The 26,760-nt window shown below is 46.0% G+C and overlaps 1 protein-coding gene across 1 annotated transcript in view; it reads left to right on the top strand.

Moving 5' to 3' along the window:
* Positions 1–21,173, top strand: part of LOC126152618 (protein Wnt-1-like) — a 218,193-nt gene extending 197,020 nt beyond the window's left edge. The window contains exons 4-5 of the mRNA XM_049916018.1: positions 777–946; positions 19,515–21,173. Coding sequence (XP_049771975.1) covers positions 777–946; positions 19,515–20,009 — 665 coding nt within the window. The 3' untranslated portion in view covers positions 20,010–21,173. The remainder of the gene's footprint in view (positions 1–776; positions 947–19,514) is intronic.
* Positions 21,174–26,760: the final 5,587 nt, after the last annotated feature.

Below are 26,760 nucleotides of genomic sequence, written 5' to 3'. Positions count from 1 at the left end.
AACCATGGGGCCAACTTTAGGGGGGTAGTCAGGTTTTGGACGCTAACCTCTACAATGTATATTTTATATTCTATTAAAAAAACGAATATTTGTGTGTTCGTCTTCTGTGTGTTCCTATACCATTCATGCGATGGCGATGAAACATTGGTGACTTGTTGCGCACATCTGTGAAAGTTTCTGTTGGGTCAGAACCAACTGCCACCCTTAGGGCTGGAAATGAAAAGATAGTGACATAGCAAATTAATTCAGGAACGCTTGGATCAATTTCAATCAAATTTTGTATCCATATGATTCACTGTTTGTACAAAAATTTTGTTGGTGCACTATATCCCAACAGATATACAAAAATATTTGCCGACGTTGGTTGCCGATGCAGTGGCATTAAGTGTGTAACTGTGCACCTGTATTTGAGTGACAGCTACAAAGTACTCGGGCAATATATTCCAACATAAGAAGCTTCAGCCTCCTTCTAATTGCAACGCAAATCTTCCGTCTGATACGTATGCTACTATGAACTTTTCCCCCATCAATTCTGACTTAGATCTATCCTGTCCTGATTTTAATGCATGACACAGCTCTAGTGATTGTTACTTAAAACCGCACTTGTGCCAGTGACATGAAAGAGCAGCAACACACTTCTCGCACAGGAGACGATATTCCAGTAAGATATGAGGAGTTTTCGGATGTCCAGAGATGTCAGGTGAGCGGTATTGTTGTGGTTGTTCCAGGAGCGGGTGGGCTGCTGTCGGCAGCGCCTGCGGGGACGGGCGTGGCGGCGACCGGGGGCCGCACCGCGGCGCAGGCGGCGGCCGACTGGGAGTGGGGCGGCTGCTCCGACAACATCGACTACGGCTTCAAGTTCTCCCGCGAGTTCGTCGACACGGGCGAGCGCGGACGCTCCCTCCGGGAGAAGATGAATCTTCACAACAATGAGGCGGGCCGAGCGGTGAGTTAACCAACTCTCTCTCTCTCTCTCTCTCTCTCTCCCTCCCTCCCGCTCCCCCTCCCGCTCTCCCTCCCGCTCCCCCGCCCTCTCCCCCGCCCCCTCTCCCACGCCACCCCGCTCCCTCGCGCCCCCTCTCCCCCGCCCCCCCTCTCCCCCGCCCCCTCTCTCCCCCGCCCCCTCTCTCCCCCGCCCCCTCTCTCCCCCCATCTCCCCCTCCCCCCTCTCTCTCTCTCTCTCTTCCTCCCCATCCCCCTCTCCCTCTCTCTCTCCTGTCCGTTCTCAACACATTTCTTTCCTCTTCATTTAGTTGATCATTTATGCTGTCAACCTCTTCCTGTCTTTTCCGAGTGGCTTCAAAACCGCACCGTAAACATATTCCATCAAACATCAAATTCAATTACAATTCAAATCCCCAAGAACGTATACGAATTAACTGCTAATTGATTCCCGTTCTTAGTTTTTTAAACCTAAATATAACAAGATTTTTATATTTGCTCTGCCTGAATTCCGTTATCCATGATGATAAACGTGAGCAGATTGTCTGTCAGGAAATTAAACCACAGCACACCTTCAACTCCTCCTTCACCTCCACTTCATCCTTCAGTTGAGTTGAAAGGACGAAAATATGAAATTTTCTATTTCCTTTCAGTTTAGAAATGGAACTTATCAATATATATTGTACAAGTTATTTCACTTTTCAGTGTAAAGAAAAAAACTAGTATAATAAGACAAAAAATCTAATTTTACATTTAAGTTTTAGGCATAAGATACTATTTAACTGTGTAATTTGCATGTCAGATATGAAGAAAATTCACCAATAAGTAGTTAAATTTTAGAAGTTTTGACATGAAAGTATCTAGGATCGATAAACATAGCCAAATTTCTACGTGTGGAACTGATAAGAAAACCATAACTTCGTGTGTGATACGAGACAGCAATACTTTGTGAATAAAGTCACGATAGTTGCTAACTGCACATGTTAACGTAGGATTGAGTGAAACTGCAGTCGAAAAGTTTCAATTATATTACACTAATTTGGACAGTAATAAATACCAAAGTCAATAACCGCATATTGGTGACTGTCTCGAAAACAGCTGCTTCACGTATCCATGTTTGGTATATTCTTATCCCTGCGTTAGTTTTCGCTACAGATTTTGCACTACAACTATTCTAGCGCCGCAAGCGGCTGCTTGTGTGGTTTGGGCCTTAAACCGGTCCTTGGAATGGGGTAGACATGGGTTGACTGATATCTAACAGTTGTTCCTGATTCTGACTGGGCAGTCAATCAGAACGGGGGTGTTCACACCTCGTGTGCATGGCGACAGCCGTGTGGACCCAGCGTAGTTCGCTCGTCCATTAGTTAGGAGTCGCACGAAAACAGTGAAGTAGGGAGTTCGTGTGTCTAGTCGCGCAGTTTCCAGCACGTAACCGAGCGAGGTGGCGCAGTGGTTAGCACGCTGGACTCGCATGCGGGAGGACTACGGTTCAATCCCGTCTCCGGCCATCCTGATTTAGGTTTTCCGTGATTTCCCTAAATCGCTTGAGGGAAATGCCGGGATGGTTCCTTTGAAAGGGCACGGCCGATTTCCTTCCCTATCCTTCCCTCACCCGAGCTTGCGCTCCGTCTCTAATGACCTCGTTGTCGACGGGACGTTAAACACTAATATCCTCCTCCTCCAGCACGTAGTATCGAAAGTGTCGCCTCGCTCCGCCGAGTGAGAACCGTCAGGGGTGCATTCCTACCGAGCCCAAGACGAAGAGGGGCGCATTCCTGCCGCGGCCGCGGCCGCAGGTCGAGAAACAAATTCTATCGACGCGCTAATCGATAGCCAGCGAGCACCGGCACCTGCCCGCAGCAAAGTGCCACAGCTGACGGCGACGGTCGCACATACTCGAAACGCTGTCTTGCCTTTTACGTCGAAACGGAGCGGTGGAGTAGTCTCTCTCTCTCTCTCTCTCTCTCTCTCTCTCCCTCCCTCCCTCCCCCTCGTGCTTTGTGTGTGTGTGTGTGTGTGTGTGAGAGAGAGAGAGAGAGAGAGAGAGAGAGAGAGAAATGAGGAGAAAGTCCCCCCCCTCAAGGGGGGACACCTGGAATTACACAAGAGAAACGCTCATGTGTGTGGCCCTTACCTGCTCTCAACAAGCCCTTTCTCGGGCATTTAAAGACACTTTCAGACCAGCTGCAGCGGCTTACTGGTAGACTCTGATCCTGTCCCACTTCTTAAGGAAACACTTGATTCTGCTCCCAGAGGACTCTCGGAACATACAGAACCATCATCGGATTTTCCAGGCCCGGGTACGTGGTTGCATAACACAGGATAATGACGCGCAAAGGTGGCGCTGTAGTTGAAGTAGCTATCACCAAATTCGTCAGAAATGCCTTGACAAAACAGACTCATTCAGAAAGCCTGAAGCGGGGGTACAGACCCTGCTTCTCTGCAGTACTGTTCAGAGCCATACGAGAAGTAAGATATGGATTCTTATAGATAAAGAAATAAAAATAGCGTTGTACGTTAAAGAGATTCGCGACCGTTCTGCGAAGGTTTGTGACATAAGATCGATTTCAGATTTACAAAAATTCCAACTACTCGACTTCTATGTCGTCTTACACCATGTGTAAAACACATACTATCAAGACTTCCAAGATCTCTAACTTCCCACTATCGAGCACCGGGTGGGAAAAATGAAGACGCAGACTTTTCCTTGCGTGCTCTGATCCCTCTTCACTTCATCGCGACAGTCATTCGTCCTTCAAGTGAGACATATATTTTGACCTTTGACCTTTGCAGGAGAAATTTGCCAATTAAAATTTTGTAAAAAATAAATAAATAAAAAAATATTTTACTGCAATAAGAGATTGCTTTCTTTTAATAAACGTCACCCTAGCCCGTTTATCACGTCCATGACACTTTCTCCCTATTATCGTGATAACACGAAACGAACAGCCCTTCTTTCGCGTTCATTTCCTCTCTGACAAGTATCTCCTAATGAGCAGAAATACTCTAGAAGAACAGTTTATTTAGAAGATGTGATGCAGATTTTAAGCTTTCTGCTATCAAATCTCTGTCCTTAGTTCTCTACAACATTTTATACGTGACTACTTCAGCTTAAGTTGTTGCTAGGTAGTATCACTAGATATTTAAATGGATCGACACTACGCAAATTTGTGTCATTTATCATGTAAGAGGAATTTTCTAGCTACGTACATGGATGACTACACAACTTCTACGGTTCAGGGTCAAAGGCTATTCTTTGCACCATTCAGATATCTCGTCAAAGTAATTTTGTAGTTCGCTTTGGTTTTGTTGACTTTACTAAAAGGTAAACTACGACAATCTTAGAGAGCTGGTAAACTGCAATACAAATTATTTATGTAGATTCAAGAAAAGCAAAGGATCTGTCACATTTCGCTGGGGAACGTCGGCTGTGACAACATTTTCAATAGATGGGTTCGTTTTGTAACCTTTTAAAACTAATCCAGTCGATGTCCCATATACACGCAGTTTGCTAGAAAGTAACTCGTCAGTTCAGGAGCTAAATACCCTCTCCATGCATCATCTCACAGACCTAGTGCTCCGTGTACAAACACTCCGACGAGACTAAACCGAAACAGCTTCACCGTGTAGGTTTAATTAGGCGAGAACGGTAACTGTATTTTTTCGTCGTTTGCTTCTGAGCGCCTTCGAACACTAATAGCTGCATCCGCCAAATAAACTTCGACAGCCAGCCCACTCTGCGGGTTCCGCACAGTAGACGTCTTTCGCTGTTAGCAATTAATTACATGCGGAGGGAAGTGACGGCGATGCCACCCGCGATCTAAGTGCGGGAAAGTTTCTGTCGTCGCAGAAGGCAAAAACGCGTAATTACTGAAGGCAAACGTCTGCCAGGATGGCCCAGCATGCTCCACGGCAGTAGACGTTTTCATTAAATGTGTTATTACACCTGCATTACGATATTATTAAAGCTCGACGTCGTATTTCACTTAAAGCTGAGCTCGGGTAGCAAAGAAAACGAGCCGGGGACGCCAGAGAGGGAAAAAAAGTTCCCTTGTGAAGGTACAGTAAGGAAAGAAAAAAAGAGAGGGCTTTCGTAGTAATTAATCGGCGTAACTTTTATTTTTGAGCGGAATCGTGCTCCCTGCTCCCCGCTGCCGTCGAGCCGGAGGTAGAATTTTAATTAGCCGAGAGCGTGCGGCAGACAATGGCGAGCAAATAGCAGTTCAAGGTGGCGGGCAGTCCCGCGGAGGCGCTGAAAAACTCATTCAGGGGGGATGCAACGGCCAGGGCGGGCAACCTGTGCGCCGCAAAAACCCCGCACATATGCCGCGCACATACCCGCGTACACGCAAGCCTCGCTTAATGACGCAATAAAATGGAACTGAATAATTGCTTGTAAAAGGGAGCCCCACCGGCCTTAGTGCCGGTTTTTGTGCTCGTAGAATTCTGTCTTCCTCTCCAACCTCCCCCCACCGCGCCCCCCTCTCGTGGTCACCCCTGTTGGTTTCCTCTGTACTGCCTACGTTTGTTCCGAGTGAAATGTTTGTGGGCAAAATTGGCCGCCCTGCAGACGAGGCCAGTCCGGCCGGGAGCAACCATAAGTCAAGGCAAATGGATGGCGACCACGCAAGGGGAAGGCGGGGAGCGGCGGAGGAAGGGGGCAGAAAAAAGAACGGAAAACGAAAGAGAGGACCGAGTGGCGCCCTCCTCTTTTGGCGTTTCGGGCAAAACGTCTTTGGAAATTAATACCGGTACAAATTGAGCGCTGCGCCTTTCTTGTGGCTGGCTGTGGATGGAAACACTTAAAAGAGCGCGGGTTGTGATTTGTTGCTTCCTCCCCCCGTCCCCCTCTCCCTGTGCTATCTTCCCCTACCACGGAGAAGATCTGGGTGCCGGTGGAGGGGAGGTGGGGAGGGGGGGGGGGCAGGGCAAGGCCGACGTTTAATAGCGAGCTGTGTAGACACAGGGCGGTGGCAGCTGCGCGTAAAAACGTAATAGCTGTCCCACGTGGATGTTACCAGGCCCCAAGCCGCAGATCGCTTTCGTGAGAACTGAACGGCAGCGGCGACGCGGGGACTAAACGGCCGTACGCACAGGCATTACAAATTGGCGTATCGCACTCACTCCCTGCTCGTTCTCGACTATAGCGAGCAAAGAGTGGTCCACTTATTGCCTGCAGTTGCGCGTTTTCTCTCCGGGACGTTCGACCTGTTCAGATCTATTACTGCAGCTGCAGCTATTGGCGCAGGTTAATAATTCCGCTCACGGCGGTCTGGTTGTATTGTTGCACTCAACAAATGATACATGGCAGATTCGCAGCAACAGCTTGTCACAGAGGGCAAAACAAACGTACTAAATATATGGCACCACTGACAACTTCTGAAATGTGGGAGTCTCTTTCTTCTATGACGTCCCACAATTTTCACAAGTGTGCACGACTGTCGTTTACTTTACTATGGGCGTCGCGGCCGTTGGCGACGCAAAAGCCGTGATAGCGGGATGGGAAACGAAATCGCTCGTGTCCTTTTAAAACGAACCATTCTGACATTCCCATCAACCGATTTCAGGAAAAACGCGGAAAACGACAATTCGGGAGGTCGGGCGCGATTTAATCACTTTTTTTTGTGTTCCGTAAATGAACCTGCACTTCTACGGAAGTGACCGTAACGTCTAGCAAAGTATTATGACTTGCAGAGTTTACGACTGGAAGAGACACGTTGTAGACGGATTTAAGACCGTGGTTTGTCAAATCTGTTCCATTTTACACAAGAAATGGATTTTATGCTTTCTTGTCTCCATAGTCATTATAGTGTTGTTCGCTTTGTTTTCGTGACACACTAGTTTTCTCTTACACGATTAACGAGAGGTTTGAAACCAAAAATGTGTGTACGTTTTACAGACAAAAAGCCTACACTGTCCATAAATAAGAACGTAAATAGATAAACATGTTTTAGTGAAAATTATTTCAATAATGAAAATGTCAGAATAATTTGACGAGAAAAATAAGTTTGGTGTTATTTGGCACTTCGCAAGAAAACAATCCCGAAAGGATAAATTACAAAAGTATGCTATTCATTGCGTCCTAGATATTGTCTGATGTGTTCGCACTTTGCAAGTTTATATTTTCTTGAGCAAATTATTGTACATGTTCTGAAATGTTTGCGTAGCACTTTGTTCTCAGTGTAAATGATGTACTACACCATTTTGACAAGAACTTCCACTACCAGTTCTGCTGTGGATGTTGATAAACTCTGTTATCATTGCTTGTTCCTATATTTTGCCACTATATTTTGGCATTTGCTTAAAATGGATAGTCCCTCAAAGCGTCTCTTTCATCTTTAAAGCAGGAATGGCTCCATAAGTCCTTCTGACGTGAATACGTCTTCTAGAACAGAGTTAGGCTAGGTATGAGGGACTAGCCAGTGAAGGAGTATTGTAACGTTTGCAGTGTAATACATTTTGAGTAATAACTCCAAAATTAAGTTATGTCACTTACAGAATATATAAGTAAATCTGTTCACTTTTTCACGTTCCCTGAGAAAAGGGAAGTGTGCAGCACCATACCTGTAGCAGCCAACACAGCTAACCTGGGTACTGCGTTGTCGACGTTATCGTCTTCGCTTCTGCTGTACGAAGTGGATCGTTACAGGACAGCGAGTGACAGACAAATGCTGTATTTGTTGAAAAAAGTGCATTAATCGTAATGCCTATGACCGTAGTGGTTAAGAAACAATGTCTGTGCTCGAATATTGATAAGGCATCATTTCCACCATGCCACGACTATGATTTTTGGCTCCAAACAAGCGGTTTTGAAAGCATCTTCGTTTATTGCAGAGAAATGTAACTGGTATATGATAGATGAAGTTGTTGGAGAGCAAAAAGTGTGAAATGCTGCGAAACTGGATAAACAGTTCGTGCATCTTAGTTGCTTCAGCTCCAAAATAAGGTTTTACTGTTTCCGTATTATCTTAAACATTAACATGCATTCACTACGGCTTCAACACCGAGGAAGAAAAGGGAATGAGAGGAAACTTAAAGAAAAGTTACAAAGCAAACAAAAATAAATAAATTAGACGACCGCGAGGAGGAGGAGGAGGAGAAGAGAAATGACAGATCCAAATGAGAATGAGGTAGGGGAGGATAGCATAGGTCTTTCCACGTGACAAACCCCCTTAATCCCAACGTCTGGGTTCAAATGACTATGGCATTGATGGGCTGTGCATAGTTGACTTACTCTTTCTCTATTTATTACAAAGTTGTAGCCCTATAGGTATTTAAGGAAACATTTGGCCATCATATGCTGGCATTTATCTACATTTATTTCTTTCGAAGTTTCCCGCTTCTGTGGTGTCTACCCAGGTGACGTACGTACATTTCAAGTGTTGTGAAGGAGCATGGTAGAAACAAAGTTGCCAACACTGCCAGTTGCGATCTTTGCTATTTTGAAATACGCAACCAAGGCGAGGAATTCAGCGTTTCCTTGGTCATCTGTTTCACAATACAGCAAACAATTTCTAATAATACACTAGATTTTACGAATGACTTGTATTTACAACCAATTCTCACACTTTTTCGTCTGTATATAATTTTCATTGTCTCGTCCTTTTGGAACAATATTAAAATGGAAGACGTGCTACGCCAAAAAACCTGTCGCCCTGGGCTGTGGCGCGGCTCATCCCCCCCCCCCCCCCCTCCATCAGAGCCGTTCCTGTCGTAAAGACGACAAACTGCAAAGCAGACAGCTCTGAGAACACACGCAATTTTGGCGGCGACGTCTAAACGAAAAAGACTACACCAAACAGACGAGACACGGCACAGCAATAAAACGCCAGGGGCGTTGCAGCAGACTCACTATCCTGGAGTAGTCAGTAGAGACAAAAGGTGGGGAAAGGAAGTTTTAGGACACTGGAAACAAAATAGCGTGTGAGAAAGAAATGCACGAAGCGCAGTCTCAAATCTCTCTCATTCGAAAGACGCAAAGATCGGCATGCAGATTAGTGACACAGATAAAAATTAGGGGCGTGGGGAGTGGAGGCTCCGAGAGAATCTGCATCTACATTTGTATTTATACTGCGCAACCCACCTAACGGTGTGTGGCGGAGGGCACTTTACGTGCCACTGTCATTACCTCCCTTTCCTGTTCCAGTCGCGTATGGTCCGCGGGAAGAACGACTGCCGGAACCGCGGGACTGCTACGGTCGCAGGTTCGAATCCTGCCTCGGGCATGGGTGTGTGTGATGTCCTTAGGTTAATTTGGTTTAAGTAGTTCTAAGTTCTAGGGGACTTATGACCTAAGATGTTGAGTCCCATAGTGCTCAGAGCCATTTGAACCATTTGAACGACTGCCGGAAAGCCTCCGTGCGCGCTCGAATCTCTCTAATTTTACGTTCGTGATCTCCTCGGGAGGTGTAAGTAGGGGGAAGCAATATATTCGATACCTCATCCAGAAACGCACCCTCTAGAAAACCTGGACAGCAAGCTACACCAAGATGCAGAGCGCCTCTCTTGCAGCGTCTGCCACTTGAGTTTGCTAAACATCTCCGTAACGCTATCATATCACGCTTACCAAATAACCCTGTGACGATACGCGCCGCTCTTCTTTGGATCTTCTCTATCTCCTCTGTCAACCCGACCTGGTACGGATCCCATATTGATGAGCAATACTCAAGTATAGGTCGAACGAGTGTTTTGTAAGCCACCTCCTTTGCTGATGCCCTACATTTTCTAAGGACTTTCCCAATGAATCTCAACCTGGCACCCGCCTTACCAACAATTAATTTTATATGATCATTCCACTTCAAATCGTTCCGTACGCATACTCCCAGATATTTTACAGAAGTAACTGCTACCAGTGTTTGCACCGCTATCATATTGTTGTTGTTGTGGTCTTCAGTCATGGGACTGGTTTGATGCAGCTGTCCATGTTACTCTATCCTGTGCAAGCTTCTTCATCTCCCAGTACGTACTGCAGCCTACATCCTTCTGAATCTGTTTAGTGTATTCATCTCTTGGTCTTCCTCTACGATTTTTACCCTACAAGCTGCCCTCCAATGCTAAATTGGTGATCCATTGATGCCTCAGAACCTGTCCTACTAATCGATACCTTCTTCTAGTCAAGTTGTGCCACAAACTCCTCTTCTCCCCAATCCTATTCAATACCTCCTCATTAGTTATGTGATCTACCCGTCTAATCTTCAGCATTATTCTGTAGCACCAAATTTCGAAAGCTTCTATTCTCTTCTTGTCCAAACTATTTATCGTCCTTGTTTCACTTCCATACATGGCTACACTCCATTCAAATTACTATTTGGGGTTCGCCGATAACTTCCTGACACTTAAATCTATACTCGATGTTAGCAAATTTCTCTTCTTCAGAAACGCTTTCCTTGTCATTGCCAGTCTACATTTTATATCCTCTCTATTCGACCATCATCAGTTATTTTGCTCCCCAAATAGTAATCCTCCTTTACTACTTTAAGTGTCTCATTTCGTAATCTAATTCCCTCAGCATCACCCGACTTAATACGACTACATTCCATTATCCTCGTTTTGCTTTTGTTGATGTTCATCTTATATCCTGCTCTGAAGACACTGTCCATTCCGTTCAACTGCTCTTTCAAGTCCTTTGCTGTCTCTGACAGAATTACAATGTTATCGGCGAACCTCAAAGTTTTAAAATATTCTCCATGGATTTTAATACCTACTCCAAATTTTTCCTTTACTGATTGCTCAATATACAGATTGAATAACATCGGGGAGAGGCTACAACCCTGTCTCACTCCCTTCCCAACCACTGCTTCCCTTTCATGTCCTTCGACTCTTATAACTGCCATCTGTTTTCTGTACAAATTGTAAATAGCCTTTCGCTCCCTGTATTTTACTCCTGCCACCTTCAGAGCTTTCTCTAAGTCCACAAATGCTACAAACGTAGGGTCAGTATTGCCTCGCGTGTTCCAACATTTCTACGAAATCCAAACTGATCTTCCCCGAGGTCGGCTTCTACCAGTTTTTCCATTCGTCTATAAAGAATTCGCGTTAGTATTTTGCAGCTGTGACTATCATAAAATCATACAATAAAGAATCCTCCTTTCTATATGTTCTCAATACATTACATTTGTCTACGTTAATGGTCAGTTGCCACTCCCTGCAGAGTGCCTATCCGCTGCAGATAGGAATCTGGCTCAGCGATGAACAAAGACGCGCTAGACAAGTCAGTTGTGGCGCAGGCAGATATAAACAATAACCTGCGAGACGCCTTCCCTTTCGTTTGCTGACAGCGGCGGCCTTCAGTGCAGAGCGAGCGCACGGACGGGCGGACGACAGCTCCGGGACAATGCCGGCCCGCTCACTCATTAATGTGTTACACGCACCGGCGCGGCGGTGACGTATTCCGTCGAGTCAGCGCGTCGCGCCCGGCGTTATGGACGAGCGGCGCGGCCGAGGTCGTGACCCCGCGGACGACGAGGCGCGTTTTATTATTTACAGTGGATAAAGAGGCCGGCGCGCGCACAATGAAGACGTCCGCGGCCCGCCGGCCCGGCCGTACGTCACGCGCCGCGTGGCAAATTGAACAATGCGCCCCTGGGTGGCCATTGTTGGCGGCGTTGTCCGCGCAGCGGGGCGCCGCCAGGTGGCTCTGCTCTCCCCACCCACCGGCCGCCGGCCGCGCCGCGCCGCGTCGCGTGAAATTCTTTTCCTTCCTTCGTTCTTTCTTTTTATGTCCCCTCTACACATCTGCTAGCGACATTCTCCCTTTCGGCTGCGAGCTGCTAAGCCGTTGTTGTCGGCCTCGCATCCGCTGCCCAGTAGCGGACCGTAATGCCTCTTCAGACTTGGGCGCAGTTCACATCTGTCAATGAAAGCTTGCTCCTCTGCACTGCGGCAACCACCCACGCGGAACCTGAAGCATCCCACTTCACTCCAACCACCTCAAAATCACATAAACTGAACGTACGCTCTCGCATCAAGGTCCATTAGTTACTGCTGGATTCGATTTCTCCTATTCACTTCAACCAAAGCCGTACACCATCTTCTTTGTAAGGTTGTTGTTGTTGTTGTTGTTGTTGTTGCCGGCTAGAATGGCCGAGTGGTTGTAGGCGCTACAGTCTGGAACCGCGAGACCGCTATGGTCGCAGGTTCGAATCCTGCCTCGGGCATGGATGTGTGTGATGTCCTTAGGTTAGTTAGGTTTAAGTAGTTCTAAGTTCTAGGGGACTGATGACTTCAGATGTTAAGTCCCATAGTGCTTAGAGCCATTTGAACCATTTTGTTGTTGTTGTTGTGGTCTTCAGTCCAGAGACTGGTATGATGCAGCTCTCCACGCCACTCTATCCTGTGCAAGCTTCTTCATCTCCCAGTACCTACTGCATCCTACATCCTTCTGAATCCGTTTGGTGGATTCATCTCTTGGTCTCCCTCTACCATTTTTACCCTCCACGCTGCCCTCCAACACTAAATTGGTGATTCCTTGATGCCTCAGGATATGCCCTACCAACCGATGCCTTCTTCTAGTCAAGTTGTGCCACAAATTTCTCTTCTCTCCAATTCTATTCAATACCTCCTCATTAGTTATGTGATCTACCTATCTAATCTTCAGCATTCTTCTGTAGCACCACATTTCGAAAGCTTCTATTCTCTTCTTGTCTAAACTATTTATCGCCCACGTGTCACTTCCATACATGGCTACACTCCATACAAATACTTTCAGAAACGAATTCCTGGATCAATACTCGATGTTAACAAATTTCCAACGAGCGAGGTGGCTCAGTGGTTAGCACAATGGTCTCGCATTCGGGAGGACGACGGTTCAATCCCGCGTCCGGCCATCCTGATTTAGGTTTTTCGTGATTTCCCTAAATCGCTCCAGGCAAATGCTGGGATGGTTCCTTTGAAAGGGCACGGCCGACTTCCTTCCCCATCCTTCCGTAATCCGATGAGACCGATGACCTCGCTGTTTGGTCTCTTCCCGCAAACAACCCAACCCCTCATAGATTAACATCTTCTTATAACAAATTTCTCTTCTTCAGAAGTGCTCTCCTTGCCATAGCCAGTCTACATTTCATATCCTCTCTACTTCGACCATCATCAGTTATTTTGCTCCCCAATTAGCGAAACTCATTTACTACTATAAGCGTCTCATTTCCTAATCTAATTCCCTCAGCATCACCCGACTTAATTCGACTACATTCCATTATCCTCGTTTTGCTTTTGTTGATGTTCATATTACATCCTCCTTTCAAGACCATGTCCATTCCGTTCAGCTGCTCTTCCAAGTCCTTTGCTGTCTCTGACAGAATTACAATGTTATCGGCGAACCTCAAAGTTTTTATTTCTTCTCCATGGATTTTAATTCCTACTCCGAATTTTTCTTTTGATTCCTTTACTGCTTGCTCAATATACAGATTGAATAACATCGGAGCCGGCCGAAGTGGCCGTGCGGTTAAAGGCGCTGCAGTCTGGAGCCGCAAGACCGCTTCGGTCGCAGGTTCGAATCCTGTCTCGGGCATGGATGTTTGTGATGTCCTTAGGTTAGTTAGGTTTAACTAGTTCTAAGTTCTAGGGGACTAATGACCTCAGCAGTTGAGTCCCATAGTGCTCAGAGCCATTTGAACCATTTTTTTGAATAACATCGGGGAGACGCTACAACCCTGTCTCACTCCCTTCCCAACCACTGCTTTCCTTTCATGCCCCTCGACATTGTAAGATAACATGGATAAAATACAGGGACCACAAGTTATTTGTAACTTGCATACAAACTATAGGGGACCATCAAACGAAACTCGAGCACCCGCCACAACGGAATGATGGAACGTTTCTATTTAAAAATAATCGCCATACTATCGAAGACTTTTATCCCACTGGGAGACGAGAAAACCAATTGCTGCTTCGTAGAACGCTGTCGGCCGCTGACGGATCCACAGGCGCAGCCACTCTGCTACTTCCTCGTCCGACTGAAACCGACATCCTCTCATGTCTTTCTTTACGTCACCAACGTCTTGAAAATCACAAGGTGAAAGTTCAAGGCTGTATGGAGGACATTGCTGTGTTTCCCAACCAAACTGATGAAGCGTAGCCTTCCGCGATTGACAGCTTTGGGGGCGACTGTTATCGTGCAGTGCAACTGGATGATTCCGTCCGAAAACATTCGTTTTGACTGTACGAAGTGTCTTCATAGCGTCGCTAACTGGCTGTGGTTCCATGCTCGAAGAAATCGGCGGACAGAGGGCCGCTTCAGTCTAAGAAGCTCATCACGACCTTACCGGAACTTGTGTGCACAGCTTTGAATTTCTTAGGCGGGGTATATGCGGGATGTTTCCACCGTATGCTCTGCTGTTTTTCATCGGGCTGTCGGAACACTGTCATTCGGAATCATCCTGTTGCATGGTGACTTAATACGTGTGGTGATTACTTTTGAATGAAGCCATTCCGTGGTACCGTTGTGACAAGTCTCCGTTTTTCATTTGAATGCCTGTCACAGAATGCAGTTGTATGAGTCGACAGCCATGGAATGGAAGCAGTGATTCAGACAAACTTGTAGCCTATCCTCGATGTCATTCAGTTGGCTGACTGAACACGCATTAAAGGACACACAGGATAAATTTGGAAAGGTGGTTAAAGTTCAAGGAGAAAAAGTAAAAATTTTGAAGTTTGCTGATTACGTAGTAATTCTGAGACAACAACTCTCTGAACAGTAAAGGACTTCGAAGAATATCCGAGTGGAACAGCCATTGCCTTAAAAAAAATATAAGATGAACATCAACGAAAGTAAAATATGGAGAATGCAGTGTAAGTGAATTATCTCAAACGTTGCTGAGAGAACTGGACTAGGAAATGCAGATTTCCTCCTGATCGTGAGTTAACAGATTTTTTTTCCAGTGAAAGCTAGGTGTGTCCTAGTTCTCACATCAGTAGGGACCAAGTGCTAGAAGAAACTGAGACTGTTGCACAGTAGGAGCGCCGAGTCGGTAAGCGAGCAGGAGCGGCTCGCTGTCCGTAAGAGAAAAGCCTGAGAAAGAGCGCCCCAGCCCCTCGTAAGGAGGCATTGTGCGCGCAGCGGCACTGCGGCGAGCGGCGGGTGGCGGCGGCGGATTTCTCTGGGGACACGCCCCCGCGCCGCCCCCGCAAGCAGCGCCCGTCTTCCCACGCCGTCACGTCCACCACACGGGACGCCGCTGGCCGGCCTGAGAACTGCTGGGCATTTCCATAGTAACGGCGGCCTGCCTAGGATGCTCCCGCGTTTCTCTCGCCACCCGCGCCGCTCCGCTCCGCACGCGACACCTGTTCCTTCCGCCAAGTCCAGCTCAGGTCACAGTCCTACTCCGTCGCTGCTTCGAAGGCGCCACATATGGGAGCACAAAACTCGAACCGAGTATTGGCTACCACCGCTGCAGTTTCTCTGTTGACTCTGAAAAGGAGCACAGCCGACTGAGAGACCAGAGGAACAATTTATCTCGAGGAAGCGTGCTTTGTGCCAATTTGTCGTAATGTGCAGTCGACTCTAGACACCTCAGAGTTCAACGTAAGTAGCAAAACATTCGAATAACTGAGAATTCGATAACGCGAGTACTACTGATAAAGGTGGAAACAGTGAAAAGCCGAAATACGAGCATACGTTACAAGATTGATACTGAGGTTTCAGTAACTTAGAAACGGAAGATGAAAGGAACAACCAGAACCCAAAATAAGATTTACTTTTGGCCAGTTTCATTATTTATCATTTTAATACTGAGAACCCGGTGTTAACCTGGATATGTATTTGTGCCCATCTTCTATTAAGTCCATCTCCTCCTCTCCCATTTCTCTGTCCTTCTCCTCCGTCCCCTATTGGTGTCTGTCTCCTTCTTCTCCTTTTTTGTCTTCTCCTGCCGCCTCCGCTTCTCTCTGCACTTTATGACCTCCACCCCAATAGGAGACTGACTGTTCTTACCGCCACAGATCGTACTAATGTGTGTACCAAATTTGGTTGAAATCGTTACAGATGTCAAGGATAAGCTTTCTTTCCGTGTATATAACCACGAACGCACATGACAAATATATTTAACATATTCTACACGTATCTGTACATATCTCTAGCTAATTTCGCCCCGAAAGTCGTATGTCCTGACCCATGAGTCTTACAATGATATAATTTTGTTGGAACATTCAGTGGTATATGTGAATACCGTCTGCAAAATGTGCCACGTACACAGTAGTAAATTAAAACTCATACTTGATGCGACAGTTTTACTGCAAGAACAGTGGAAATATAAGCGGTAAACGTGTTTCCATTCAACATTTTGTGGTGGTGTATTGAACTGGGGACCTAGAAACGACGGAAATGCTTCGTCCCGCCGTAGCCCTCAGTGGTTCACAACCCCACAACTGGCCACAGCACTCCACCCACCTCATCGCCGCCCCACACCGAACCCCTCTGACAGGTGACATGTACGTAAGCGTCCTGTTTGATCACCTGCATCCATTGACGTCCATTGTGCATTCCGACGGACTTGGGCAATTCCAGCCAGACAATGCGACACTCCACAAGTCCAAAATTGTTAGAGTGACTCCAGGAACGCTCTTTGGAGTTTAAACACTTCCGCTGGCCACCAAACTCCCCAGACGTGAACGTTATTGGGCATATCTGGGACGTGCTGTTCTCCAACCCCTCCTACTCTTACGGATTTATGGACAGCCCTGCAGGCTTCCTGGTATCAGTTTCCTCCAGCACCACTACAGACTTTAGTCGAGTCCATGCGACGTCATGTCGCAGTACTTATGCGTGCCCGCGTGGGCCCTACACGACATTATGCAGGTGTACAAGTTTCTTTGGATCTTCAGTGTATATATCCATTTTGATAATAAATATGGATTTCAAATTAAAGGCACGCACACATTTATTATTATTAATCTCATGCCCATACGTATACGAAGGTTACAAAACTAACATGTCGCCATTTAAACACAGTTCTCCAACATAGAATAACACAAATGACAACAGCTATAAATGGATATTAAGGCTTTTTATGTATTGTATCACGCCACTCGTAGCTGCTAGGAAATCTTCGAAAGGACTCGTTTAGGCACGTGGGGACATGTTGATACGACACGAACAACTGTCTGTCGTTCTTCACCATAGCCTTACTTGTGGGAAGTGTCTGCACATTTCTAAGAACTCGTAAGAAAATTTCAGTTCACTTATTTCTCCATGCTGGACAAACGCTCGTCTTTTCTCCATAAAACATTTTAAAAACAAAGTTAGTTTTTTTCTTTTGAGTTAGTTGGTCTACCCTCATTTTCGGCGAACCCGAAACCTTCAGTCACCAGACTAGCATCAAATGACCTGAAACACATAATCACCGCCAGAAATGTTGCGTCCTCTCCTGTTAGAATGTGTTTTTGGCGCGGTATGTCACGACAATCGTTTCAGTTTATCGAGTGTACCAAACAAAAAAGGATTTTCTCGATTTTCGAGGTGTTCTTCGAGAGGCTTCACACGTTCGGTTCATCGGCAAATTCGATTTATCTAGGTTCGAACTGGCAGTAGTCGACTGTATGTGTGTGTTGTTTCACGTACGACTAGAGCGCTCTTCCCGGCGTCGCTTGGGAACCGACACTATTGTAAGCAGGCTGCCATCACCGTTTGCCCAGAAGGTAGAAGATGGCATATCGGTTTTAACAGGGAACGAATGAGCAGCCTCGGAGCAGTGTTGTCGGCTGACAAGGGCAGAAGGCACTGGACGGACGGTTACAGTAGGCCTATTTGTCACGGCTGGTGTCAGGTGTCGCAGCCACAATTAGTCATCCCCACTGACTGATGGCAGCCGTCCTGACTAATGGACACAACATAGACCGGCCTCACACGCTCTTTCACATATGACCTCCACCCGCGCGCCACCCAAGTGGCAACCGCGTAGCTAGTTCGTAATATAGGAGTTGTGTTGTCCAATGTGTCCTGAACACCTCCTGTTTATGTGTGTTCCGGTGTTCAGTGAGACATTCTCTTATCTGCTAGTGCCTGTCAAACTAACATCGTGCACCTCTAATCACCTTTTAGAGCCGTCTTCTCATCGTCGTCATGAATGTTAACTTGGTTCTTAGATCTGCACCTCACACTGTAGCAGTGACTAGGATTGTGAATTGTTAACCCACTAGACTTTTATTTGGAACACGTGTCATCTCGCCCTCCTGACTGAGATTTCCTGTGGTTTCCCTAATCCAACTCAAGCAAAATTCCAGAATAAGATTACAAAGTCGAAGGCCAAAACTCCGGCTTTATCTAACAGTTCCTACCGGTTGTTAATGTCACTCGCATTTCTTGCCAAACTTTACGTAAAACCATGTGAAAACCTTGAATTTATACCATTGTCGAGTTAATAATTGTACTGTATGCTAATCGGGGGCCTAGAAACGACGGAGAGGCTCCGTCCCCGCCGCAGCCGTAGTGGTTCACGACCCCACGACGACTACCGCAGTCCACTTCACCCCTCCGCCGCCACATACCGAGCCACCCTTTCAGGTTTATTGTGCAGTTCGGCCCCGGTGGACACCCCCCCCCCCCCCCTGCACAACCATCTGCACGAACAGTTCGACGACGTTTGCAGTAGCATGGACTATCAGCTGGGAGATCATGGCTGCGGTTACCCTTGACGCTGCATCACAGACAGGAGCACGGGCGATGGTGTACTCAACGACGAACCTGGGTGCACGAATGGCAAAACGTCATTTTATCGGATGATTCCAGGTTCTGTTTACAGCATAATGATTGTCGCATCCGTGTTTGACGACATCGCGGTGAAAGCACATTGGAAGCGTGTATTCGTCATCGCCATACTGGCGTATCACCCGGCGTGATGGTATGGGGTGCCATTGGTTACACGTCTCGGTCACCTCTTGTTTGCAGTGACGGCACTTTGAACAGTGGATGTTACATTTCAGATGTGTTACGACCCATGGTTCTACCCTTCATTAGATCCCTGCGAAACCCTACATTTCAGCAGGATAATGCACGACCGCATGTTGTAGGTCCTGTACGGGCCTTCCTGGATACAGAAAATGTTCGACTGCTGCCCTGAACAGCACATTCTCCAGATCCCTCACCAACTGAAAACGTCTGGTCAATGGTGGCCGAGCAACTGGCTTGTCACAATACGCCAGTCACTACTCTTGATGAACTGTGGTATCGTGTTGAAGCTACATGGGCAGCTGTACCTGTACGCGCCATCCAAGCTCTGTTTGACTCAATGCCCAGGCGTATCAAGGCCGTTATTACGGCCAGAGGTGGTTGTTCTGGGTACTGATTTCTCAGGACCTATGCACCCAAATTGCGTGAAAATGTAATCACATGTCAGTTCTAGTGTAATATATTTGTCCAAGGAATAACCGTTTATCATCTGCATTTCTTCTTGGTGTAGCAATGTTAATGGCCAGTAGTGTAGTTCATGGTGTCTAGTCTTTTTGTTCTCTCAAACAGTATAGACGACATCCACTGACTGACCAAATACCAGACAACAGCTGAGCTTCACGCTGAATGACATCTCTTGCATTACACTGTACTGAGAACTGATTCTGAACGTGTCGCTTGTGTTTGCCTGCAGCACGTGGTGTCGGAGATGCGGCGCGAGTGTAAGTGCCACGGCATGTCGGGCTCGTGCACGATCCGCACGTGCTGGATGCGGCTGCCCAGCTTCCGCGTCGTGGGCGACAACCTGAAGGACCGCTTCGACGGCGCGTCGCGCGTCATGCTGAGCAACGCGGCGGCGCCGGGCGGCGGCAAGCGCAGCCGCTACAACCTGCAGCTGCGGCCCTACAACCCGGACCACAAGCCGCCCGGCGTCAAGGACCTGGTGTACCTGGAGCCGTCGCCGGGCTTCTGCGAGCGCAACCCGCGCCTCGGCATCCAGGGCACGCACGGCCGCCAGTGCAACGACACCTCCATCGGCGTCGACGGCTGCGACCTCATGTGCTGCGGGCGCGGCTACCGCACGCAGGAGATCACCGTCGTCGAGCGCTGCGCGTGCACTTTCCACTGGTGCTGCGAGGTCAAGTGCAAGCTCTGCCGCACCGTCAAGACCATCCACACGTGTCTCTAGGCGGCTCCCCTACGGACACCTCTCCCCTCCCCCGCCGCCCCCCCACCACCAACAACACGTCAACCATTCCTCTTCTCAGCGCTGCTGGCCCTCCGACTCCGCAAACTCCTCTCCCGCTTCCTCCAGAAGTCTCTTCCCGTTCACCGTTTTCCCTACTGCAGTGTCAGTTTCACATTTCGTCATGCCCAGTTCCACTCCACATGATCATCCTTTAAGAATCTGTATCAGAATTTACTTTCATTGCCCTTTTTCCAGGAATTTGGTACCGACAGGCCTTCTTCAGCATCCTCAATAGTCCCAACAATGCCATTTCTGTGCAACGAGAAACTGAACGACGCTGGCCCAGACGTAGTTGTTTGTAGCAACTAGGCACTTGTGATCTGCTGTTCCGACTTTAGAGCCTGGACAAAAGAAGTAGTGCATGCTTACCAAAAACTCTCACCTCTTACACGTCAACCACCCCTCTTCTCAGCGCTGGTAGCCCTCTGACTCCACCAGCCCCTCTACCGCTTCCTCCAAACGAGTCTCCCCATTCACTGTTTTCCCTATTGCAGAGTCAATTCACATATCGTCATGCCCAGTTCCCCTCCATATGACAATCCTCTAAGACTTTGAGTCTGTATCAGAAGTCCATTTCGTTACCCCCTTCTCCAGGAATCCAGAATCGAAGTATCTTCTTGAGCATAGCAGTGCTGTGTAACAAGAAACTGCAACGGCGCCGGTCCCTCCCAGTTTGGTTGCTTGTAGCAAAACAATTTCTAGGCACTTCTGAAGTATTGTTCAGACTTAGATCCTGGAGAAATGAGTAGGCATTGAAGAAGTGCGTGCTCACAAAGAGCTTCGTTTACCACGAACGGGCCTGTCACGACTCTTCAAGATTCTGCTGTCAAGCAATGAAACGTGCTTACTGCCTTACACCGCACTCGAATCTAGTCTAAGAGTTCGATTACGTGCGTTGCTCCACAAGTTTTTACTCTTGAGCTATAAGAATATGGCTCCAAATGATTTTACCATGCATCTGAGGTAATAGTCTAGAGCCGAATATATTAGTGACTAAGTTCTTCCCTACATACTCGAAATGGGGGACGAGCCATTATCAAGTGGACGGGCAACTCGCAGCCCAGCCATTTTCAGAATTCACACCGCTGGTGAGAGGCTCTTCAGGTACTTACAGCATTTCTCCCGATTTACCCAGTTACTACGGTTTCCATTTTCTCTCCTCTCTCAAACCATGCTACACAATAGTTTTTCATACACAAAGGCTCACACACTTGCTGATAAAGGCATTACCAATGATACTAATATGTTTACAAACACCAAAATTCTTCTCTCAGATCGATACCTTTTACTCGGGACCGTTAATATATATAGAGGCAACAAATGAAGAATCTCCTTCGTTTCCAACGGCTGCATTTTCATGCAAATGTAAACCATAACTGCGTAAGTCAGCCGTTTGATAGAAATCGTCAGTATCCAGATACAACCAATCTTTCAATGTCACCATTTACATGAATCCCTCTGTCCTTCCACTCTTTTAAGTTTCCGCCTACGTCTCATCCTGTGCGTCTTACCCCCAGAAGAGCTACAGTAGGAGCAGTTGTCTTACACGATACACTGTAGCAGGTGTTTTCACTTCCTCTCGCTCCTTGTTCCTGCTGGTCAGAGCGCGCACACCCCTCTGGGCACAGGGGTGGTCGAGCGAAGGGATCATAAATCGTCCTGGGAAGGAGTTTCACCCGTGTGTGTGTATGTATGTGTGTGTGGCGTGCGTGTGTGTTCGCTGGGAGGGGTAGCGGACCGGCGTTATCTGTGAGGACGGCAAACACGCGCCGACAAACACCGGGGAGTTATCTCGGAGACAGTTGGGCAAACAGTGAAAGCGTTCTGTACATACGTCTGTGTAAATACTTGAGAGACGCTAAAGACAATATAGTTTTCAAAGAGTTGCGCCGGGGAGGGCCTCGCCTGCCCTCGTCTTCCTACCTGCGGCGCGCCGGCCGCGGCGGCTGCTGCCCTGAAGACTGACGTCCGCTGTTGTAAATCTACTGTAATTAAACGAAACACGACTGCGACGCTCGTATTTAAAAGAAAGAGTGTACCTTCCGATGCCATAAGCTATTGTAATTTTCCTTACAGATGACTGAGTTTAATTGTACAGGGTTTGTGTAGTCATCCCAAAGCGTATTACTTGACACTAGTCAAAACTGAATGAAAGCGTTCTCGTAGAAACGCTGTACATATGCAAGACATAATGCTATAAATATATATATTTTTTGTAATCTAGATAATTTAGCGCTTAAGATGATTATAACACTAGAAGCGTGTTGAGTTACACTTTACATTATGTTTAGTTATACATTTAAATGATACTGCCTAGATATATTATTTATTGAATGACTGTCTGTCAAAATCATTTGCGTCCTTAAAAAAATCACTATTGCCAAAATTTGTAAATATAGTGGATTTCTTATGAATTTAGACGCTAAGAGAGAGACTACTTACATGTTTGTACTGTGTCTGTACATATCTTAGTATTTATGTTGAGAAGTATTTAATTTGAATTTTTGTGTACATATTAACGGAGTAGAGACTGTTTCTTTTCCGATTCTGAAGTACTTAATTACCAAACGCAAGAAGCGTAATTATTTGTGACAAAATCATCTAATTTACAAGAAGATAATTTTTTGTTCACAGTTGTGTGTCTTTTGAGTTCTGAAATTCCAAATGAACATTTTATTTTTATTTTAACTATTCTAGACTGTCAGCAAAGTCACTGTAAGTCGTGTAAGAAATGTAAAAAAAAATATATTTTATTTTATGTTATTTTGTTTCCTATGCTGACGCAACATTTTGTTTTGATAATATTATGCCTTTCCTCAACAAAATGTTTTTTCCCCTAGCTTTGTTATTAAATAAATAATCTGATGAACTTCCTATGAGGTTGTTTTTAACTTTTGAAATTTTGCATCCCACAACCTTTACGCTATATCTCTTCATCACTCACGTACTGAAACTTAGTAAACTCACATAGAGCAGAAAATCTGCTGTTTTCATTAAGCGCAAATCCTTATTGCCAACGAAAAAATGTTTAAGGGCAACGAACTCGGAAACTGAAAGTCTGTTTTCTTAGGAAGTGATTATTGCTACAGAGTTCCACTAAGAAAGCACAGTAATTTGTTTGAGAGGACATACCCGTGATACTAGCATATGGAAATATACAGGTATAGTCAACATTGTAAGAATACAAAGCTTATCTTTTCTACACGGTGTTCCAAAATGGTAGGAACAACTTCGGAAACCAAGTACACATCAATAACAAAACCATATTAATTACCTCGCTCGATAGACATTGTGTAAGGCTGCGGCACCTGAAACTCACAGATTTTTTGAGGCGATGTTAGTTGAAAACTTGCTGTGACCTTACCGATGCAGGTGTCCAATGGTCTGTCTGAATCACTCCATCCAAATGACTCGACAACTCCCTTATTTCTACCTCACCCTTCCTCTCCGGCATTCCTTACATCTATTCCTGAAACTCAGTTATTACTTCATCTCTCTTCAACTTCCTATTTAGGAAGCCACCATTAGAAAGGGATACGTTGCGACAATTGCATGCAAATACCACACGTTGGTAGAATGATCACAGTTCATCACATCTGCCAGTTTTCGAGTACACTGACGAGGATCATTGTGGATTAATGGAGTTATCTCCATTCACGACACTAATGTTTCTGGCTGCCTTCCTCGCTGTCACCCCTCTATTGAACTCAAACAGAAGAATATGTCAGAAATGTTCGATTTCTCCACTTGGAATTCCATTTTCTAGCGTATACAGCTCCACTCACTATCTCCACATGACAAAAAGACAATATGTGAACTCAAGCAGCAACAGTGAACTACCAATGAAAATGGCAAACGATAAATAAACACATAGCAACCGTAATAAACCAAAACTTCTGCACCAACATAGTGAACACACAGATTTGCGTAATTCGGACAATATGGACATTAATTGAAGAAAGGAGAAGGGGGAAAAAACACCACACTCTTCTACAGTGATCATAAAGCATTAGGCCGGCCGAAGTGGCCGTGCGGTTAAAGGCGCTGCAGTCTGGAACCGCAAGACCGCTACGGTCGCAGGTTCGAATCCTGCCTCGGGCATGGATGTTTGTGATGTCCTTAGGTTAGTTAGGTTTACCTAGTTCTACGTTCTAGGGGACTAATGACCTCAGCAGTTGAGTCCCATAGTGCTCAGAGCCATTTGAACCATAAAGCATTAGACGCGTCGCTGAAGAGAAAGCTATGCCACTGACCCAAGTTGGATTCCCCTTAATTCTAAAACAGTGCCGCACAGTTGTATTCCCCACGTGTTTCCTACAAGGTGTAGTTTCCAGCAGCGGTCGTCAGCGGGTGTTAGCTGCGGGAAATCACTACAAGAAAGATCGTCAATATTTTGTGCCTCACGATAGCGGTTGGACACTGTGGTGTACGTCAATTCGACGGGCAATATCACACGCTGACATCTTTCCTTCCTTGCCATAAAGTGAGAATGCGCGCACAGTGCAAGTTTGAAATGACGCGTCGTGGCATATTGCAGGACTGAACAGCGGTCGTATGTCGCCTTTTCCCGTTCACCGTTCGAGACACACACCGCTCTACCGAACTGCACTAAGAATGCAGGCTTTAATTTTACCTTCGTTACCATGGCGGCTTTACGGAGCGATTTCCTGTGATCGAAAAAGTGTGTCGAGAAAGAAGTCTCCGATGTGGAAGCATGAACCAAAACAAAAAAATTATGTCTAGTAAACATGGGCCCCAAAATGCGTACCCTAACAACGACGATCACTTTTTTATCTTCACTTGTGAAACAAATCTCTTCTATTGCAAACGCTTCGATGTTAAGAATGGTCTACAGAATGCAGTAATCTATACCATACTACAACCTCAAGGAACATGGAATACACTTTTTAGAACACACACACAGTATTAAAAAGTATTCTGTGTTCTGAGAGGCGGTGGCATATTATGGACTACTGCGTTCTGCAGGTTCTTCATAATATACAGGGTGTAACAGGTACGTAAATATATTTATGTTGACTGAGGGCAGCATACTAAATAACGTCATATCAGTATTTGCGTCATTTGCAGACTAATAATTATAGCTATTAGAAATTATAGCTATTAGAAATAATTACACTGGGTAAGAGCAAGCCATTAATGCTTATTTTTCCTTGGGCAACAGGTTCAAAATGTTCAAATGGGTGTGAAATCTTATGGAACTTAACTGCTAAGGTAGTCCCTAAGCTTACACACTACTTAAGCTAAATTATCCTAAGGAGAAACACACACACACACACACACACACACACACACACACACACACACACACCCATGCCCGAGGGAGGACTGGAACCTCCGCCGGGCTCAGCTGCACAGTCCATGACTGCAGCGCCTGAGACCACTCGGCTAATCCCGCGCGGCAGGGCAGCAGGTCAGGTGTTGAAGCGTGGATGTATGGATGCAAAACGGTTTGCCTACACTGACAGTAGTAGTCCAGTTAGTGGTGCAGCTGCAACCTTGCAGCAACCACCAGGTAGCAAATCACCAGACGTGCTTGTGAGAAGACTGTTCGATGCAGAGAAAACGTAACCAGCACACTGATGTGTGTACATATTAAGGTACCACGTATAAGAGTATCTGCACCTACACGTGTTACACCATGTATATACACAGTGTTATGGGTGGGTATGTTGTATCGTAACGTGTACACGCATCAATGAGCTGGTTGTTTTTTCTCTACATTGAACAGCCTTCCAACAAACACGTAATTTACTGCCGGTTCTTTTGTGCATGGACATGACTGCTCAACTACATGAACTGCCAGTCTGCTCGCGCGAGCGCGCGCTTAACTTTTTTTTTTTCATAGTTTATAAATGCCAGCGAATATGTCCTAATGGAATTGCCATTCACATGAAAAAGAAGACCTTGATCAGACCAAGTAAAAAGTTATTCATCTGTTGAAGATTGTTAAAGAAACGAACAATCACAGAGTTCTTCAAATCGAAAACATCGAAGATAACCCTCTGCTTGGGACATACGCCGAGAAAAATATCCTAAGTACTAGGCACCAAAGCTCGAAAAATTGGCTCAGTAGTTCACTGGATCTCAGACACAAGAACGTGAAAGAAAAATACAACGCACTAGGATGAGTCAGCAATTAATAGTAAAAAAGAGATAGATTAAAAGGGAATACAGTACACAAAACTGGATACAAGAACACTTACAAGGAGTAAGGCAGGGAGAAATCTTGGTAGTACACACACAAACCCATGGAATTTTCTAACCCCCATACACGTCATGAATCACAATCTGCTGTAGTTAGTGCATTAGAGGTTAATGTAGTTTAATTATAAAGGTCTGTATAATACTGCGATAGGAAAGAGCATCCGGCCGCTGTTGACAACTAACATTGTCAAGCAATTCCATAAATTAACATGTGGACCCTGTGAAGACACAGGATGGAGGCCGGAAAGAAAGAAGAAGAAGATTGTGCAAAGAAGGCCAAACTTGAATAAGTGCAATGAACTTTTTGCCATAACATGAAATTTGCTGTAAATGTAACCAAAAAGTCGGCGGGATCCTGTCACTAGTCGAACATACCGAACTGTGCATTAAGGATCTAACATGAAAACAGGGCGGAAGGCAAAACGAAAGCAATTGTATTATTTTATCTTAAGATATCTACGTAACC

The sequence above is a fragment of the Schistocerca cancellata genome, chromosome 2 (assembly GCF_023864275.1).
Source record: "Schistocerca cancellata isolate TAMUIC-IGC-003103 chromosome 2, iqSchCanc2.1, whole genome shotgun sequence".
NCBI classification, from domain to species: domain Eukaryota; kingdom Metazoa; phylum Arthropoda; class Insecta; order Orthoptera; family Acrididae; genus Schistocerca; species Schistocerca cancellata.
Note: the sequence above shows the minus strand (reverse complement) of the source record. Positions and strands in the feature narration are given on the sequence as shown.